The 20,731-nt window shown below is 43.7% G+C and overlaps 1 protein-coding gene across 2 annotated transcripts; it reads right to left on the reverse strand.

The window, feature by feature from the left end:
- Positions 1-798: 798 nt before the first annotated feature.
- KCNS2 (potassium voltage-gated channel modifier subfamily S member 2) lies at positions 799-8,100 on the reverse strand. 2 transcript variants are annotated; one of them, XM_038388295.2, is made up of 2 exons: positions 7,771-8,100; positions 799-6,686 (listed from the first exon to the last, which is right to left on the reverse strand). In XM_038388295.2, exons 1-2 carry the CDS (start codon positions 7,788-7,790, stop codon positions 5,219-5,221), a joined length of 1,488 nt encoding a protein of 495 aa, XP_038244223.1. In that variant the 5' UTR covers positions 7,791-8,100; the 3' UTR covers positions 799-5,218. The 2 variants fall into 2 exon arrangements, with proteins under 2 accessions (XP_038244223.1, XP_038244225.1); XM_038388297.2 differs by lacking the exon at positions 7,771-8,100 and adding an exon at positions 7,205-7,327.
- Positions 8,101-20,731: the final 12,631 nt, after the last annotated feature.

Here is a 20,731-nt window from a genome sequence, read left to right on the forward strand (position 1 = left end):
AAACAGAAAACAAGAGTTGTGTGCTATCTGTTTAATGCCCAAAAATGTTTCTCCAGGTCAGAACATTTAAACAAATATATTCTGATGAAAAGTTTGAAAAAGAAACCTGTCACTTCAAGATAATATGAGCTTTTCTTTCATCATAATATATGATTGGAATGTCCTGCAGTTTAGATTAAATTTCATCAAGGGATTAAAATTTGAATATTATTTTTCCATTAATTTGCATTATGTGGCACAAGCCTGAGTTACTGATATCACCAGTGTGATAATACATGGTTGGGACCAGATAGAAAATTAAAGTGGTAATATATATAATAGATCATTGCTGTCTTAATAAAGGCCTGCACAACAGTGTGCAAATACTGTAAGTGCTAAAACTGAAGTAACAAACACAAAGTTCTCAATTTTTCAGCTTACAAATGTGAAACAGATCATGCTGTATTATATAAGAAAAAGTCTGATTTCAAAATGGATAATACACAGTCTGCACAGAAGGAGACAACTAACAAGTGACGATAATCTATGAATAACAAACAAGTGTTAATATTAAATCTAAACAAATGCTAACTGCTTCATCACAAGCTATAAATAAATCATATTGCTTTTCAGCCGCAGCCCTGGAACACTATAATAGTCAGCCCAGGTCTATAGAATCATACGGTTAGAAGGGACCGCAAGGATAATCTCTGTTGTGTCTAAACCAGTGGTTCTCAAACTTTCGTACTGGAGACCCCTTTCACAGAGCAAGCCTCTGAGTGTGACCCCCTTTATAAATTAAAAACACATTTTTGTATATTTAACACCATTATAAATGCTGGAGGCAAAGCGGGGTTTGGAGTGGAGGCTGGCACCTTGCGATCCCCCCATGTAATAAACTCATGACCCCCTGAGGGGTCTTGACCCCCAGTTTGAGAATGGTGGTCTAAACCATCCAAGGGGCCTGGTCTAAACCATCCAAGACAGGTGGCTACCCAGTCTCCTTTTGAAAACCTCCAGTGAAGGAGCTTGCATGACCTCCCTAGGCCGTCTGTTCCATTGTCCTTCTGTTCTTACAGTTAGGAAGTTTTTCCTGGGATTTAGTAGAAATCAGAATTCCATAACAAAGTTTAATCCCTCAGATAAAGTAAATTACTTGGTTGGAAATAATACCATAATCCTCATTTAACCACTTTAAACCTTTTAGCATACAGGTACCATAACAACAACATGTTTCAGTGTTTTCTCTGACACCAGAAATGTGCCCTTTACAAAGCAGAGTTAGCCCACATCAGGTAGAATACTATTAATTGGATAGCACCTGCATAACAAGCAGATTTTGGACCCTGACCATTTTCAAGCTTAGAACACAAAGGAGTGCTGCCCCTTACACCTCACATCCTTGAATTAAGGCCTACTATTTCACAAGACACAAGATTGTCTCAAATTTACAAACCAGTCATCTAAAAAATCCAGCAGGATAGTAGCTGGCCAAACAGCTTGTCTTCTCTCTGTCCTCGCTAACGGTCAGTCCTACAAAGTGCTGAGTTTCTCCTGCAATATGTGCAGTATCTTTCTTTGCTATTGCAGTTAATAGAAGATGAGAGTGCTTAGCAGCTCACAGGACTGGGACCTACAATAGCTGCCTTTATAAAATGGCAGGCAGCCTATGTCTCATTCCTCCTTACATGTATTTACTGTATCATTTAAATCAGACCCAATGGTGCTAGGGAGCACTGTGCTATTGGGTGGTGTATTTTGTATGCCAGACTAAACTAAGGTCCTAGGCCCTTTCCCCGCTCCACTCCACGTTGTGTTAGTCATTACCCATTTTGCAAAAGCAGGGCTGTAAGCCTTGGTAAAGGACTCATTTCTGACATTGAATAAAACAATGACAACACACTCAATCATTTGACTTGTTTTCATCTGTGTTATGCATCCTGGGCAAGTTTCAAGTTTGGATAATTACATTCAGTCTGCCAACATGTCCACCTGTATTTAACTTTGGATATGGTATTTGCTACTTCGTGTCCTAAACACTGACCAAGCTTCATCCCCAGTTACTGTATTTAAGTGGTGAATGAAGTAATTCCCTTCTATAAATATAGTTTGTAAAGTGTGCAGGGATCCTCCTGAATTAATAATAAAAGTCATTTTCATAATGAATCATAGCAATGAGTGCATACTAAATTGCAATACTTTATTTATTTAGCATCTTTGATCCCTAGCACTTTATATATATATATATATATATATATATAAAGCAATAATGAAAATTCCTTACAACCAATACAATAAAAATAGTGACTTGTTGGGGAACTTCATTTTGTTTCATAAAATGCAATTTGGAAACATTCCATTCAGTTTCTGAAGAAATGACTGAACAATGTCCCTATGAATAATAAATCTATAAAACAAGATAATCTAATCTTATTTAAATAATCCAAAGTTTGCAATGCTAAACTAACAGCTGGGGGAATTCGTGACCCTTTGACAATTCTACATGTCTGCTGAAATAACTGGCCTTAAAATAATATACAATTTAGGATTTTTTAAAAACTCTGTGAATTCTTTGCTTGTGAAGCTGAGAAAATAAGACCCCTGGCTAGAGAGAGAGATTCTGCATAGACCACAAACTGGTAAACCTAACGAAGGCCAAATTATCCTTTGCATCAATGGATGTTTTTGCCAGCTCTACAGGATTCAGCCCACTCTGTATATAAGTGCTATGCAAGATCTCCCACATACTTCTTTCAAGGTATATCAATCCTGACCTGAAATGCCCATAATCTAGTGCTATGCTCCTTTTGGCTACCCTTCCAGGTTTGATGATAGTGTCCAAATGTTCCAATTCAGGACTAGGTTGAGACCACCAAATTTAGCTACACCTGTGACCCAATACAGAAATTGAACTCAATCCTCCAGAGGTGAAAGCATTGGTCTACCTTTTTGAATGTGAATGCCCAAATTTAGGCACCTAAGTCCAACATTCAGAAGCTTAAATATAAACTGCCAAATTTTCAGAGGTGCTGAGCCCTCATATCTCCTACTGAAGTTACAGAGAAATATATGGAAATCAATAAGGATTTTTTTTAAAACAAAAACATTTAGAAGGGATATAAACCCTCATGCTTCAGGGCATAAGCCAACCACTAACTGATGGGGGCTGGGAAGAAATTTTCCAGATGGGCAAGTTATTCCACATCTACCTATTTCAGTTTTCTTATATCTTCTGAAGCATGTGGTGCTGGCTGCTATCAGAAACAGCACACTGAATTAGCTGGACCTCTGGTCTGCTTTGGTTTGACAACTCCTATGTCCTTCTGATCCAAGGTGAGCTGTGGATGCTCAGCATCTGTGATAAACAGGCCATTTTTATTCAGGTGCCTGAATATTATTTAGATGTCTAATTTTAGGCTTCCAAATGTGACAATTTTGGCCGTAGTGCTTTAAGACACTTCTTAATCTCCCTAATTTGAATCTATTCTCTGAACCCACCTTATCTTCATAAATTGCTATACTACAAAATGACTTGAAAATAATAGCTAACTGGTTTGCAATATAGCAGGGTTTGAACAGAAAAGAGCCATTTTGTTAGCTGAGTACTGGTAGTTTGCTTGACAGCACAGTTCTCTAGTAAACAGGAAATATGATAGTATGGTAGAGAGGACATTGTCTGAGCTGAGAGTATTGATCCTTAAACCATTACAATGGGCAGGGAGAGACAACTCTGAGCACTCATAAGATTAGTTTATGCAGTATCATGACTTGGACAATTAAATATCAAGATCTGCTGTCTTGCTTAAAACAGACTTTACAAATACTAAGTCAGATTCTCAGCTGCTTTAAATCATCAAAATCATTGGACAAGCTGAGGATCTGATCCAATAAGCGCCCTTTCCTGGTCTTAGCCTTAATGCTTCTTCCTGAACTGAGAAACAGGAATCCTTTTCTGAACCATTTTTAAGTAGAAATACTAGCTATAGTTATTCCCTTAGAGTTTCATCTGCAGAAATCTTAATGAGATTATTTACCATGGACACCCGTTTTAATTCTCATGCCAAGCATCAAAACAGTCCTCCCTGATAAAATTAGGCTGTTTCTCAGAAATACATATGCTATCTTTTTAATTAGTCATCTTTCAGTAGGTAAATGTCAGTTCCTAAAATACTGCCTTTATCATTCACTTTGGAATATTTCCATACTCTAGAGAGACGCACGTTTTCACATGTGGCTTCTAATTGTTGGATGCCTCCATTTTTGGGAGCCCAACTTCCTCTGAAGCCCAATTTCCTTCTTCCTTTCCTTGGCCCTGACTTTCAGAGATGCTGAACATCTGCAGCTCCAGCTGAAGTCAATAGGAGCTGCAGGTGCTCAGCCCCTCTGAAAATCAAGCCCCAGAGGTCTTGATGGGCACCAAGGCTGTAGGCCACTTTTGAAAATGTGGCCTTAAAGCTCTCATAATTTAAAAGCTTTGGGTAAGTTTTTCAGAAGTGCTCAGTATTGGCCTATCTCTGCTCCCAGTGAGGGCAATGGGATTTTTTTCTTCTGATGTGGTTGGAAGCAGAGTTAGATAATGCCAAGTGCTTTTGAAAATCTCACCTACATGTTTAATTTCAAAAGTGCTTTAATACATGTGCTCTAGAATAAATGCCAATTTTCCCTGAACCGCTAAACTCAATCACATTTTCAGAGATGTGGTTAACATTAGTATTAGCCGGCATAACAAGGTGGCAATGTGTTACTATGTAAACTATTCACAGGTAAGTTTTTAACTTGCAGTTAGTGTCAGATACTTTAAAATGCTCTTTTTAAAATCTGCCTTGTGAGCACTTTAAACTAATTGGGAAATGCACAGATATTAAGAGTTGTTACATCAATGTAAGTGAAAACAGATTATTTCATTGTTAATTTCACAGTTGTGTGTTTTCCCCTGGATCAACTTATTTCTCTGCTCATACAAGGACGTCTAAAGGAAACAAGCTAAGTAACAAATCAGCACTGCACCACTAGCACTAGTGTCATGGACACAGTAACGCTTGTCTAGAAAAATGAGCATTTTGTTTCTATGCAACAGAATGGAAATGTGCAAACTGTCAGTTTGCAACTAAATTTCCTGTTAGGTGCAAAGTTAGTGCAGTGTCAGCAACACTATATGCTAGAAAAACCCCAAGTAATAGGAATGTCTATAAACACAGCTCTTGGTGCACATCATGCAAACTGCTGTCAGACCTGCAGTCTAATGCAGTGAATCATCTAGGCTTAGTTCGCTGGGAGTACTCCTACTCAGATTGGTAAAACTGGCCATAAGGGATTTAACTTTATAAGCATAATAGTCCCTTAAATTGACTGACGGAACCTCTTTCATTCCATCACCAAAATCACAGCTCCTCATGGCACTTTCTAGCTGCTTCTGACGCCTATAAAAGTGAGAGAATTTATTGAAGATGAGCGTGATAGGAAGCACTACCACCAAGATACCAGCTAGGATGCATGCAGATGCCGTCAGTTTGCCAGCAGTGGTCCCTGGGACAACATCTCCATAGCCAACTGTGGTCATGCTAACTGTAGCCCACCACCAGCAAGCAGGGATGGTGGCTAGGCCCTCGTTTTCTTCTTTTTCAATGGTATAAGCCACTACAGAGAATATGGAGATCCCAACAGAGAGGTAGAGTAAGAGAAGCCCTACCTCCCTGTAGCTATACTTCAAAGTGGCCCCAAGAGACCTGAGGCCAGTTGAATGGCGAGCAAGTTTTAAGATGCGAAAGATCCTCATTAGTCTCAGGACTTGGGCTACTCTACCTAAATTTGCTAAAGCCGGGCTACTTTCCACAACCAAGTTAACAATTAAGGTAATGTAAAATGGCAGGATGGACATAAGGTCAATCAGATTCAGGGCATGCTTGAAAAACTTCAAGAAGTCAGGAGCCACTGCAAATCTTGCCATCAGCTCAAATGTGAACCATGCAATGCCAAAATGCTCCACGATTTCAAAACGAGGATCTTCCTCGGCCTTCCCGTAGCTATCAACCAGCTGGAAGTCCGGGAGGCTGTTCAGGCACATGGTCACGATGGACCCAAGAACAACCACTATTGACAGGACGCTAAATATTCGGCTCAAGACCGAGTAGCCGGGATTGTCCAGCGCTAGCCAGAGCTGCCTCCTGACGTTTCCAAAGGGTTGTCTGTCAAACTTGGCGGCATCGTTGTAGAAGGCCAAGATTTCGTCAAAGGAGGACGAGGTGCTTTCCCGGTCACTTTGATCTTCCCATTTCTCTTGATCCGGCTCCATCTTCCTCCCATGGTAGCTGTAGCTGCAGCACGAGTCAATGAAGAACTCATTGATGCCCCAGTATTCAATCTCTTGGCTGAAGGAGAAGACGCAGAGTTCGCCCATCACGTGGAGCTTGCCGGTGTTGTAAAAATGCAACACGTAGGGGAAAAGTTCGGGGTTCCGGTCAAAGTAAAACTCGTTCTTGGCGTCGTCATAATCGTCACAGAGCTCCAATATCGCCTCCTTTGAGTGGCAGCTCAGCAGTTGGCCCAGCCTGGTTTCGGGAAATCTTAGTAGGGTGTGGGATCGCATCTTTTTCTTAAAGCCGCCGACGTTGATGCTGATCTCATTGTCTTCCGCGTGAGCCAGAGAGAAATCCTCCAGGCTCTGCCCGGGCATAGTGAGCTTCTTCCAAGGGGCGCCGGGAAGAGACCTAGAATGGGATCAGACCGCAAGTCAGTGCCCGCGGCGAACCCCTGGGGATTCCCCCCTTTCCTGCCTTGCCACCCAGGGCATTGCCCCCCGGCAGCCCGAGCCAGCCGCCTGCGCTCACGTACGCTCCGGGCTGGTCCTTTGTTTCGGAGGCAGGCTTAGCGGCGTGGCAGTGTAATGAGCACGGGCGGCGAGCCCCTGGCGTCGCTAGGAAATCACCAGGTCCCCGGGGCTTGGCTGGGCTCCGCTTGCTTCGCCCCAGCGTTGGGAGAAGCCCCCTGGCGTGAAACACGGTGACTGGCCCCCTCAGCCGGCAGCGCCCCCCGCAGTCGCGGCCGCTCCCCGGTGCTACCAGGGCAGTTTGGTGTCTGGGTGGGAACCCCCGCCCCGCCCTTCGGCGCAGGGGCCAGCCGGGCCGAGCCTGGCCCCAGCTGCCCGGCTCGGGCTCCCCTTCCCCCCCAGGGGCCGCCGCTGGCCCCCGGCAGGCACTCGCCCCGCCCGGGGAACGCGCCGCCCTACCTGTCCGCTCAGCAGCCGGGCGCCCCGGCCGGAGCGTGGCGCGCCCCGCAGCCCCGAGCCGGCCTCGCGGCTGCCCCCTGCCGGCGCGCTGCGGCGGGGCGCTGGGGCTGGGCCGGGGAGCCGGCAGCCGCGGGGGCTCGGGAGCCGGCCGGGGCTCCTCTTCCCGGCGTGCGCCGGCGGCGGCTGCGCTCAGCGGGGCTGGGGAGCGGGCGGCGGCGGCGGCAGGGCTCCCAGGCCGGCTCCGCTGCCCGAGGCGGAGCTGGCGCGCCGGGGTGCTGAAGGGACAGCGCCCGCCGCGCCGCCCCGCCCCGCCAGGCGGCCGCCCCCCGCTCAGCCCCGGGGAACCCCTCGCGGCCGGCCTGGGGCGCTGGGCGCCCGCGGAGCGGCTCGTGCAGGGATTAAACCCCGGCCCGGGTAGAAATGGGGCTGGAGCCCGGCAGTGCCCCTAGTGAGGCAGGTTCCCTGCGCGCGTCTCTGGCACAAAAGCGTAGCCTGGCTCCCTGGCTGAGATGTGATGGCCCGAGCACATTTGATGTGCGGGAGGGTTTTCTCTCTCTCTCTCTCACCCCACGCTCCGGCGCCGCATGGAAATGGTAACAGCTCCCGAGATTTTCTTTTTAATGCCTGCTCGCCTCACGCTTCCCCAACACCGGGTCTCAAGTTTGCAAAGCGTCACTTGCAAATCAAAGCGATGGCTCCAGTGGCAGCGTGTCAAAGTCCGGAGCCATCTGGCATTGCGCACACAGTGTACACTGGGGCTCTGCCTCGTCAGAAACGCTGAGCGCTCGCAGACAAACCCCAAGTGCCATACATTGGTGCCCTGGCCTGTATAAATACGGGTAGGTGAGGTTTTTGGCCAGGGAGACAACTGGGGGGGGGGGGTGTGAGAGAGAGAGAGACTGCATTATCTCCCCACTTACATGCAGCTCTTCCCTACATGTATGAACTTGCCCATGTGCAGCTAGCGCTCTGAAATTAACAGGTAGGGTTCATTCTGATTGAAAACACATATGCACTTGTCAAAACAATTCTCTCTACCTGAAATCGTGCTGAAGCTTGAGATTAGCTAAATGCCACTCACATCTCGCTGCCAGAAAAGCTCCAAAACTTCAGTGTCTTATACCTTTCAAAAGATCGCTTTACTGCCCTGCCATTTTGGAAGGAAGGATCACGGCGACCTTCAGCAATTTAAATCAGGAGCTGCCACGACTGTTTCCCCTCCCACGCCCCCACGCCCGCGCCTTGAGCCTCTTTGTTCCTTTTGGTGGAGCAACATTTTGAGACCTCAAGTGCTAGGTTATACTAGGAACAGCAAAAAGTTAGTGAGAACAGTTCTTTCCTCCATATTAGATGCCAGGTGAGCTGCTGCTACAGACCCATCCTGTGCCATCGCTACAGCTGATTTGATTGTACAGTGGGTTTGCTTGTACAGAGCACAAATGCTCTGGGATAGGGGAACTATAAATGGGTTATATACCTAACTGTCTGAAAACTCTGCAAGCTGCATTATCTTGCCCTATTTGTTCTGCTTTTGAGACTCTGGCACCTGAACAAGCCTGATAACATAAGATGGGCCATACTGGGTCAGACCAATGGTCCATCTAGCCCAGTATCCTGTCTTCCGACAGTGGCTAATGCCAGGTGCTTCGGAGGGAATGAACAGAACAGGGCAATTATTGAGTGATCCATCTGTCTTCCAGTCCCAGTTTCTGGCAGGCAGAGGTTTAGGGCCACCTAGAGCCTGGAGGTTGCACCTCTGACTATCTTGGCTAATAGCCATTGATGGACCCATCCTCCACGTGGCTCATGACAAGGGATTGCTCTAATATTACTCTCTAAAAGCAGGTGCTGGACGCAGTACCAGAGACCTAGGCAAAATGGAGGGTTTTCTTTAGCATGCTCCTTTCTGGGGTCTTTTACCATTTCCCCCAGTTTAGCCCCAGCCCTTATAGACCCCAGTGCACTGAAGAGGGGTGGAGCATTTTTCTGTGCATGCGCAGCTCTGCTGAACAACACTGAATACACACTTCTTTAGGGGCCCTCAATGAAACAAACAAGGTTTTTCTTTCAGTGCTTTGGGACAAAACACACCCTAATGGGGAATTTATGGATCAGCATTCACTTCCTGGATGGTGGAACAAGCCGGGACATCTGGAACAAAATCAATAAAGCCAGAACACCTTCAGGAGCTTAAATACAGTCTGGAAATCATCAAAATACAACACCAAAACCAAACACAAGATTTATCAGAACTGTGTGCTTTCAACATTAGTTTATAGTGCAGAATGCCAGGGAATGAGAAAATATGACATGTCCAAACTGCCTTCATTCCATACAACCTGCCTCAGAAAAATCTGTATCTTTTGGCCCAGAACAAGCTGAAATCAAGATCTACTGACACAGTGCAGCCAAGAGGATCTGAGCACCATCATTGCTAGGAGGCATTGGAGATGGATTGGGCATGTGCTTCAGATGGAAACTGATTCCATCACCAGAATAGCAATAAGAGGGACACCTGAAGGCAAGCGAAAATGAGGCTGCCTGAAAACAATATGGCGAAGAGCTGTGGAAGCCAAGCTGAAAAACCTGGGACACAGCTGGAGAACCATTGAAAGACTTGCCAGAAACAGACAGGTGTGGAGGAGCTTTGTCACTGCCCTAAATGCCAGAGGCATAATGGGAACATGATGATGATGATGATGATGATTCACGTGTTGGTATTGTTCATTAAATCAATAATCACCTGTTTGCAAGAACATGCCAGTTATTTTTGTAAAGAACATCCTCAGGACCAAAGTAGAAAAAGCTGGCAGCACAAATGGCCTGAATGATATGTGGGGCTCAGCGCTGTGCTTCTGATCCTTGTAGTGTTGGTAGCCCAGCCTCTTCACTTGTTCCCACCCTATGAGGTATGTAGAGTCTCCTATCCTAGCCTTTGTGCATTACCCCTCCTGCCCCCGCTGCACCTTTCTCCCCACTTTCTCACTGTGTGTCTTCCCTTTCTGGGTTTCTTTATGTATATGGGCTCATTCTGCAAGGTGCTGAGTGCTCTGGCTCTGATCCAGCAAAGCCTATAAGCACATGCTTAGCTTGAATCTGAAGAACAGGCCCATTGAAGTCAATAGTCACTTTATAGATACTAAACACTGAAGCCAATAGGAATACTTGGGCTTAAAATTAAGCATGTGCTTAGGTACTTTTCTGAATGGGGGCCAGAGTGCAGCTCCCCTGCTAGCTGTCTCTCATGCTTCTCTCCCTGCATTTACCTTTCTCTGTATCCCAAATCTAATTTCACTGCTTTCTTCCTTCTGTCCTTTCCCTAACTGGTGTGTGAGTGGCTCTCCGATTTCCTCCCTTTCTCTTTCCTCCCTGTTCTGGGTATAAGCAGCGTCCTTCCTCACCCCCCCCCCACCACCACTGAGGAGGAGGGACACAGTGAGCAGTGGGGACCTCCAGAGTGTGTGGAGGTGGAGTGGAGGAAGATTTACCAGGCATGGCAAGCAGCAGCCGGCAGTGGGGGCCTTGGGGAAGGGGTGGGGCACAGGTGTCTGGTGGCGAGTCAGCGGCGGCAGAACTAGGGAAGGTTTAGCCTTCCCTGGCCTATGATACCCACCACCCATGGCTCTGGGGCTGTTTGTCTCTCATTTCCTTCTGTTTTGGTGTCTTTCTCTCATTCTTGCCTTATCTTCTCCACACACCAGCTCTGTCTCTGTGTCCCAGATAACTGCCCAGTTTTCCCTGGAGGTATCTGGAATTCCAACCTGGTTCATTTCATTTTGAGAGAGTCTAACGTGACTCTGAATCCACACTGAATTATTCACACCAATCTGCCTGGTATTCAGGGAAAGTGCTGCTGCCACTTAACTTAATTTTTTCTCCTTTCTCCGCTTCTGGTTAGTACTGTACAGCAGGCAGGCAGGCATCCATCTAGGGCTGGTTTACACTCCATAGGCCAGTGCCAGGATCCCCTGCAGTGAGGCTGTATAACTCTTCAGTGGAGCACACCGTTTCTTATAGAGGATAGCACCACTGTAGTTAATAGTGAGTCAATCTTACTGGACAGGTGCCAGATTCTTTAGGGTATTTGGTAGCCATCCCTGCTTTCAAGAGCAAGAGAAGATAATGATCTGAGTCCAGGAATGGGAGCCAGAAACTTTGGAGCTCTAATCCTAGCTCTGACCTTGACTCTCCCTGTGGGCTTGGGCAAATCACTTAATCTCTCTGCTTCAGTTCTTCTAGCACAATAGTAGGCTGCTATGAGGAATGATGAGTTAACGTTTGTAAAGCACTTGTAAGTGTAAATGCTGTAAGTGCTCTGTAAGAACTCGCCATTATTCTACACATTTACTGGTGGTTGTAGAAACATTGAAATGTCACCAACGTATATATAGAAAAGGTGTTTTAATGGTTACATTTTTGCTTCTCTGTTCATAAAATGTGGCATTCCTCCCTAATACTCTGATCATCTCTATGAGGCAGCAAACTGCAGGCATTCAGAAAGACATCCTGTTAATTCCAGTGTCTAAAGCAAAAAAGACAATACTTCACTTACACTTACCGTCAGTACTGACTTATGAGCCAGGACCTATACTTCAGGACTTGCTTTCTTTTGACTAGACAAAGGGAAACGAATAATCAGGATCAAATGATTCTGGTAAATTTCTATATACTAATTTAAACACTCATTGTTTAGGAAACTCTGTATTATTTTCAGTGCTTAATTTGTAATAAAGAGGTGCTGGAGCCTAAGCAGGGATGAATCAATATTTTTTAACATTCAGAACTGATGCAGCAAGCACAAAGGTTCTGGGGCTAGGAACTGCCAAACCTAGAGGTGCCGGGGCTCAGTCCTGGCAAGCTCTGGCACAAATTAAGCACTGATTATTTTACAGAAATAAACTATAGTTAATAAATCACATATTCATATTGGGCAATGCAATTATCTACCACCCTTCTGAAGAAGCCACTGATTGACTATCAAATGAGTTACTGTCCTAGAACATTTACTTCATCTTGACACAAAAAGTCTGTAGCCACCAAGCTGTTGCTGCCTTTTTCAATGGTATACAAGTGCTATTGTATGCTCTGTGAAGAATTATCCCTGTACTGAGACCAATAACTTGTATTTGACTAAAGCATATCTACCAAAAAGGCATCCAATCTTGATCTGAAGAAATGGCCATAGAGATTATCAGAATAAAATGCCACATTTTATGAACAATGAAAAAAAATGTAACAAAGAGAGGCCTGATTTCTAATTTGAATGTCTCTGGCTTCAGCTTCCAGCCATTGGCTCTTGTTATGCCTTTCTCTGTTAGGCTGAAAATCCCTTTAGTAACCAGTATTTTCTGCCAGTGAAGGTCCTGGTACACTGTAACACAGTCACCTCTCAGTATTCATTTTGATAAGCTACACAAGGTGAGCTCTTTATGTATCTTACTTTACAGAATCTTCTCCAGCCCTCAACTCATTTTGAGGAGTTGTTTTCTGCACCGCTCCAATTTTTCAATGCCTTTTAAAAAATGTGGACACCAGAACTGCAGGCATCATTCCAGGATCAGTTTTTTCACTGTCATATACAGAGGTAAAATTGCCTCCATGCACCTACTCCCCTGGTTATTCATCCAAGGATTAGCCCTTTATGCCACAGCATCACCCTGACATTCATGTTGCATTTCTTGTCTGCTATGACCCCGAGATCCTCTTCAGACTCATTTCAGAAATGCTTCTTTCCAGGATACAGTACCCCATTTTTTAGGAGTGCTTAGGTAACTGGGTGCATTCAAACAACATGCATTTTAATACAGCCAAATGTGAAGTTATACATTGAGGAACAAGGAATGTAGTGCGGACCTACAGGGCTGTCAAGCTGGTATCTTTCACAAACACTAACTTCATCTAAATTTAATACAATTTAATTATGAAAATTAATGTTTGTTAAATTTTCAAAATTATTCATATTGAAACAACCTTTCTGTCCCAAGATTTTTTAAAAATGTATTCTCAAGCACCCCTCAGGCACATTTGCTCTCAGAGTCAGTAACTAGGTCCTTTTTATCTTGCAGTTCTTAGTTTTGCATTTATCTGGATAATGTTACTCTAGGAAACACCAACCAAAACGTGAAGCCCCAGGTTCAGATCCTCAGCTGGTGTAAACAGATGCATGGGTCTTACGCTGATCGACATCAGCTGAGGATCTGCCCCAAGTTTTGGACAATGCAGATTGCTTTCTTTGATTTTAGTCTTTTTGTGCTGAGCACATGGCTTCCACAGCCAGAGGAGATGCACATGATGCCAGTTGTTCTAAGTCAATGGGAAAGAATTATCTCAAGCTAAAGCACACCATTTACTCCAAGAATAGTGGTGCTAATTTTTTGTTTCTTCAATGTGTGACCCAAGCATCTTCACCTAAACACAGAAAACAAGTCAAATACAATTGTAGTCATCTTTATTTAGAAATGGCTTAATTAAAATTTGTGAAATGACAAACCATTTCTTAGCCTATACCAATCCCAGCTGAGAATTGATTTTGCTTATTAAAAGGGCATATAGAAGTTGGAGAGTGAGGGCAGAGAAGCTTTCCAGACTAACTAACCTGGCAGCCTAGAACTGCTTAACAAATTGTGACAAATCTGTGGCCATCTAGGTGTAATTCTGTTGCAAACCATGGTCACTCACTATCTAATCTAATCTATCTATCTATCTATCTATCTATCTATCTATCTATCCTGTGACTACTACATATCATGCTGACCAGTATCACCTCATTATTTCCTTGTGTGCCCCCGCCCCAGACATATTTTTTGTATCCTCCTGTTGCCTGTAGTCTTAGATTGTGCTTCAGGGCAGATTGCTCTGTTTGTACAGCCCCCTACCACAGTGGAAACCAGGCCTCTAGGTTCTACCACAAAACAAATAAATACTAATAATATGCAAAGCATGCTGGTCATAGTGAGAACAGAACCCAGCTCCTCCTATTCCACAACCACCAATCACTCCCCCCTAAGCTAAAAATGACTGCTTTAGCTGTTAGCAGCAATGTGAAGAAGTTCTCATACCAACCGAGGACAGTGGTGCACATACATACTCTCCAGCTCATAACAACTCTATTTGTGAACTAAGGTGTTCTCCCAGAGTGGGTCAGTGTCTCTAATGTTATGTCATAATGATGTAATAGGCGATGTTCCAAGTCCTTTATGAAGCAGAGACAAATATGGAGACAAATATCTCTTGTTCTGCAGAACCTCAAGGTGGTTGCTATAGAAAATCCTGTTTATAAAAATAATTCTGTTTAATTTAATGGCCAAAACATATATGTTCTACTCCCACCAAAAGGAATTCAAAAGCCTTGTTCTAAAACATAGATTGCTTACAGGTTGTATTCAACAGGGGGAAAAACCATCAGTGAATTAATAATGAGCTTTTCTCTAACAACAATCCATCTTGGATAGATTTGCTGCAAATATGTATTGGCAATTCTTATAATGAAATGTATCTCCAATGTAATCTGATCTGTAATTTATCCCAAAGGTCAGACTGTCCTATCGAAAGATCTGATTGGGAGCATGCACATTTTTATGCATCTCCAAACACATTTTGGCTGTTGAAAAGTTGCTCATCACTAAATGAGGAATCCAGATACCATTTTCTTTTCACTAAGATTTGATTCCTTTGGTGTTTGTAGGTTATGTTTTAAAATGAGTGAACCAATTCAGAATAAAATAGGAACCCCATTTATTTTAATTTATTTTCCCACTTCCATTTTAAAGTTCCTGAACTGCCAGGAATTTTTGGATGCAGTGTTGTTGTAGCTGTGTCAGTCCCAGGATATTAGAGAGACCAGGTGAGTGAGGTAATATCTTTTTATTGCCTCAATTTATGTTGGTAAGAGAGAAAAGTTTCAAGCAGAAGGGCCAGGGTCCCATGAGAGAGCCTATTTTCATGGGATTTCCAGTCAATGTTCCCATGTTCATCTAGTTCAGATAGCTTTCAAAAAAGCATTCAAACTTTTGGGTCCTCACTTGAAGTGATCTTAGAAATTCAAATTTTGACCCTGATTAAGGAAAGCACTTAAACATGTACTTAATTGTTACATGTTACTTAAATCAAGTGAAGCACATGCTTTTACTTCTGGTTTTCTGAACTGAGGCCACTTGGAAGTTCCCTGTCCTGAACTATGTTTCCCCCCTTCTCCTGGACTTTGTTATTCCTGTAATAAAGAGTGAGAGGATAAATTGAAGTAATTCTTTTCAAGAGCACAGTAGGAACCATGAAAATATAGAAATGTTTTTGGCTGCATCATTCCACCTGTTGACTGATTAATTTAGTATATAGTGCTAGAGGCATTGTGAGTATAGGAAAACATGAATCCTGTTTTTGTCTTCTTTTCAAACTACTGCTTCACAGTACAATTTTGTACTTTAGCTGCAGTCAGAATAATACACCAATCAGCTGCTGAATGAACATTTTGAGTGAAACTAGGTCAGGCCTAATTTGTGATGTTGGTGGAGTTAGTCATCAGGGCAGTACTCCAATGGTGCAGCTGGTATGTCCATGAGTTGTGAGAACAGAACAATGGGGCTTCCTCTCACTCTCATTTTTCATACAGTTCATTTTGTCTCTTCTTCAAGTTAGTCCTTGTTTTTAGTAAAAGAGAGATTAAATGTGACAGCCACATCTGTTTTATGAAATTCCCAAAGAGATATCAGATTGGTAGCTGTATCAGGCAATGTTAAAAGAGAATGCTTCTGGTCTAAGCAGGTGGTCTAGGAACAATAAAAAATTCTGGTGCACTTTTATAGTGACTTTCATCTCAGGATTCCAAAGTTTGTTATAAATATCAATTAGTCGGGCCTTCCAGTATCTTTGTGAGGTGATGGTTATCACTTTGTGACTGAAGGATGAAGGTTTTGCCAGGCTCTTTCTATCTACAGAATCCTATTTGTGACTCACAGAATCTGCCACAAGTAGATTTATGGCTGCTCCTGGAAATGAGACTTAGTTTGGATGCAGTTAATACTTTGTTTCACGGTCACAATGATTGTTATTTCTAGTCAGTTTCACTCCATCATTCATTGTTCTGTTAGTCCACTGGTAGCTGTAGTTTCCAAGTGCTCTCTGACAATGTCACACAGCTGTTAATTCTTTTTGAGAGTGTATCTATCACTTTCCCTTTGCCCACTTTGGGTCCATTTTCCATCAGATAGTTTTATATAATCAGTTGCTTTGGAAGATGCTTCTGAGCTAGTCATAGCACACACTCTACCTCTCTAGTAAGTTGTATCTTGTCTAGCACTGTGCAAATAATGGATTATTTTTTGTTTCATTGGCAATTTTGAAAAAAAATTGCTTTGGATTAAACCAAAACCAACTTTTTTTTTAATTTTCAGAGAATCAAAAAGTGAAATAAATAAATAAATAAACTGGGTTGAATGAAACATTTTGTTTACATTCTGATCCCTTTAGAAGATTTTTAATAAAATTGAAGGGAATTTCAAACCAAAAAGTCATCATGAACTGAAAAATCAAAACACTCTGTTTTGAAAATATCGCAACAAAATGTTTTAACTTCTTCAGAGTTTTCTGTTTTTGAGACAAACAATTCAGCAAAACTGATGTTTTTTGTCTCGGTGAAGCTGCAATTTTTCACTGAAAAAGGTTTCAGATCCAAAATTTTGTGCAGTGCTAATTTTGGCCAATATGCTCCAAGGTGTTGAAGTGGGGTAACTAATGGGGGTATTCTACTTTCAGGCCTCATTTGCCACACTCATTTTGGTTACCCAGGGCTGAGAGTGCAACACAGGACATGCACAAGCCAGTGTAGGCAGACAGGACCATTCTCCTGAGCAACCTCCTATAGCTAATGTAAGGAGCTGCTTTGAGAAGGTCAGGAGTCAGGTCTAGTCCTTCTCAGCTGCATGAAGCATCACATTTACCACAGGGGCCCCTCTGTGTAATACTTCCGTGAAACTCTGGCTTTTATTTTTCACAAGAGACCGTGAATGGCTCATTTCACAGCATTTAATCGAGTCATGATATATATTTATTAACATTTTACTTACATAGCACTTACCGACATTTCATACAGCTTAGGGCAGGGTTTCAGTATAAAATTACTCTTCGCTTAGTTCATTTCTGTCTGATTAGACATCCGGGCTACCCATACTGTGCATTCTAAGATCTGCTTGCACTGAACACAGTGATAAAGAAAAAGGCAGTTGAATTATAACTGTAAAACCAGAGGCATAAATGCAGTGCATTAGACACGAGGGGGTCTTTTGTTCTTTACGGGCTTGCAAATTATTTTGCCATATTGCTTAATACTGAAAGTCCTTTTTTTAAGAAAAGAAAAATGTGTTTGTTTTGCTCGGCCCAGCACCAGAAAAGGTTACAATGAGAAAACAGAGAAATGGTCTTTTTAAAAAAGTTTTATCAAAATTGTCACTTCTGAGCCTATTTCTGGATGTGGTCACAGGGTTGAAGGGGGATGTCAAGTTGTAACAGGGTGGCCTACCCCTTTAAGGGCCTGTGGTCCTCCAGGGAGAAGTCCAGCAGTCAGGTGCTGGGATGCTCTGACCCAGCTGGGAAGCATCAGGTGATTGGATCTGATGACTACCAGCTAGAGGATACAGATGAGGGCCCTACTCCATTAGGGAACCTGGGGCAAGAGGAGGGCTCGGATAATACCCTCCTATAATTGAGGGTAGGCTGCAGGCAGTGCAGTGGAGGAGAGCAAGCCAGCAAATGAGCAGGAGGCCAGCCCTGTAAAGGTCCTGAGGTGAGATCTTGACCACTAGATTGCCTGAGGGCCCACAATCTACCCATGGGAGCAGCACAATTGCTTTATGTTGTCAAGCCACAATCTTGTCTTTTGTGTTGTACAATAAATGGAGCCCTGAGGCAAAGACTACAAACTGACTTGGGCCTGGATGGTTATCATCTCACTCTCCAGCCTACACTTGTACCCAGTTGAAGACCATACGCCAGTTTTCTGTCTAAGAATTGACATCCTCTCCACTCTCAGTTGGAGGAAGGAGAGAACTATCATGCTGGTTGCTATCTCATGGGACATCACTTGTTGGGTCCTCCAAAGATCTTGCCAAGTTCCTTCAGCAGAAAGAGGTAGGGGTGAGTTTGCTATTTCCAATGTAAAAAACAAGTAGAAAAATCAGGCCAAAGACCAAAGGCTGGAGCAGATCCTAGTGGCAGGCACCATAGCTTGTTTCCTTTAGTATAGCAATCTGGGGTTTTATTGGCTGTGTAATATCATTCATATTGCCAATAGCAAATATTGGCCTAACACTTTCCATAAAGACAACCCAAAGTGATGGGCTGTAAATACCAATCCATTCTTTAAGCACTCAGTAAAATGCAGTCTACATCTAAAACTGAATATGTGCTGGGTTCTGTTCCCAGTGCTACCACTGATCCAATGTGTGACCTTGGGGAAGTCACATAACTTCTCTGTCTTATTTTCCCCACCAGTGTAATGGGGATAATGTTGACCCACCCTTGTTAAGTACTGAGTGAGCTTCAAATGGAACAACTACTGTGCTACTTACATTGGTGTAACAGGGAGCACAATCTGGAGCTATATTTGCAAAGTATTATAGATTGGAAACCCACCATGTAAAATACCATATCTAACTTTGCATCCATATAGCATGAAACACACTTGGACCTCTAGCCTGACAGAGACCTATAGCTGATGCAATAATAATTATCTGCTGATCTATTGTCCTGATGTACAATTTAAAATACGTTAAATTTCCTTAAACATATACTGCCCATCTCAACTACCAAAAAGTAAATCCATTGGCCAGTGTGTGACTTTATTGCCATGGAACTGTAATGTCTAGCGTTCCTTGAGCTGAATAAATGACTGGATTTAGTGTTCAATATTTGCACACTTTCACTGCTGCAAAACTTGCTACAGAACTCTTACCTAAGGCCATATCTACACTACAAACTTTGGTCAATGTGAGTCACATTGCATACAGCTGCCTATGTTAGTATATTGCTTGTGTATGCTGTACTTGACTGCTCACGCTGGCACTGCACATACTCAACAGGTGTGCTTGTTTTGATGCAAAGATCAGTGCAACACAGGTAGGTATCCTAGTGCGCCATCATCCAGCACAATGCCTTTTGGGAAATTTTCACGTATTGTGGGGTAGAACTTAGTCACTCAGGGATCTCTGGGGGGTAGGGGCCAAGTTCCCAGCATGCAATATTCTCCATCCCATAATACCATACTATATCCCATAATATTTGTGTGTGTTTTTTTAAATCCCAACCACCTGTGCAGCAGTGTTTGGTGTTTGCCATGTCTAACAGAACCATGGACCTTGCAGAGCTCTGCACTATTCTCATGAATGTTGCAAATACAAGACACACAATTCTCCTCCTGTACTTGCAGATCCACAGGGAGAACTGCAGGGACAGACTGCTGAGAGACATAGTGAAAAAGACTTAAAAGTTGTTGGTGGCATTCATGGAGTAGCTGCAGATGGAGTGAACTTCTGGGCCTGAGAAACAAGCACAGACTGGTGGGATCTCATTGTAATGGTTTGGGATGATGAGTAGTGGCTGCAGAACTGTCTGATCTGAAAAAGCCACATATATGGATCAGTGTGCAAAGCTCACTCCAGCCCTCCAGAGCAGGGATACTGGCATGAGAGCTGCATTGACAGTGGAGAAGCAAGTGGTTATTGCACTGAGGAAACCTGCAATGATGGATTGCTACTGTAACACCAACATGTCCCCGGTTGTTGGGATCAAACCTGGGATCTCTGAAGCTTAGTGCATGAGCCTCTACTGCATGAGCTAAAAGCCCCAGGACTCTTAGCTAAGTCTGTAGAGCAGCCTCGTTAATCTCTAAGTGGGCTCGGTGCCACTAAAAGGGACAGAGCACCACACCCAGGACGGTCAATTTACCAGTCAATGGGAAATCATTCTGGAGTTGGAAAATCCACAGAGTGGCCACTGTCATGCAAGTGTGCAGGGCCATTAATTGTATCCTGCTACATAGAACTGAGACGTTGGGTGATATGCAGGACGTAGAGGATGGCTTTACAACAATGGGGTCCTGAACTGTGGGGAGGCAAATGTTGGCATATACATCCCTGTTTTGGCACCAGGCTGCTTTGCCACAAAGCACTTCAGCAGAAAGGGCTGCTTTCCTATTGTTATGAAACCAGTGGTGGATTGGGGATGCTTCACAAATATCAGCGTGGGCTGGTCAGGGAAAGTGCATGACTCTCACATCTCTACGAACACAGGGGTGTTCAGAAAGCTGCTAGCGGGGACATTCTTTCCCAACCATTGGTGATATTGAAATGTCAATAGTGATTTTGGGGGACCCACCTATGCTTTACTCCCCTGGCTCATGAAGCCGTACACTGGCCACCTTGACAGCACCAAAGAAAGATTTGACTACTGGCTCAGCAGGTGCAGAATAACAGCTGAATGTGCTTCTGGTAGATTGAAGGGACACTTGTGGAGTTTGCTCACTGGATGGATCTCAGT

Source organism: Dermochelys coriacea, chromosome 2 (genome assembly GCF_009764565.3).
Source record: "Dermochelys coriacea isolate rDerCor1 chromosome 2, rDerCor1.pri.v4, whole genome shotgun sequence".
NCBI lineage: Eukaryota > Metazoa > Chordata > Testudines > Dermochelyidae > Dermochelys > Dermochelys coriacea.

What these genes read in the sequence shown, in the direction of transcription:
- KCNS2 (XM_038388295.2), bottom strand. Translation starts at nt 7,790, where the DNA reads ATGCGGCGCCGGAGCGTGGG. An exon ending in ATGCGGCGCCGGAGCGTGGG is followed by an intron (nt 6,687 to 7,770) that starts GTGAGAGAGAGA and finishes ATCCCATTCTAG; the next exon opens with GTCTCTTCCCGGCGCCCCTT.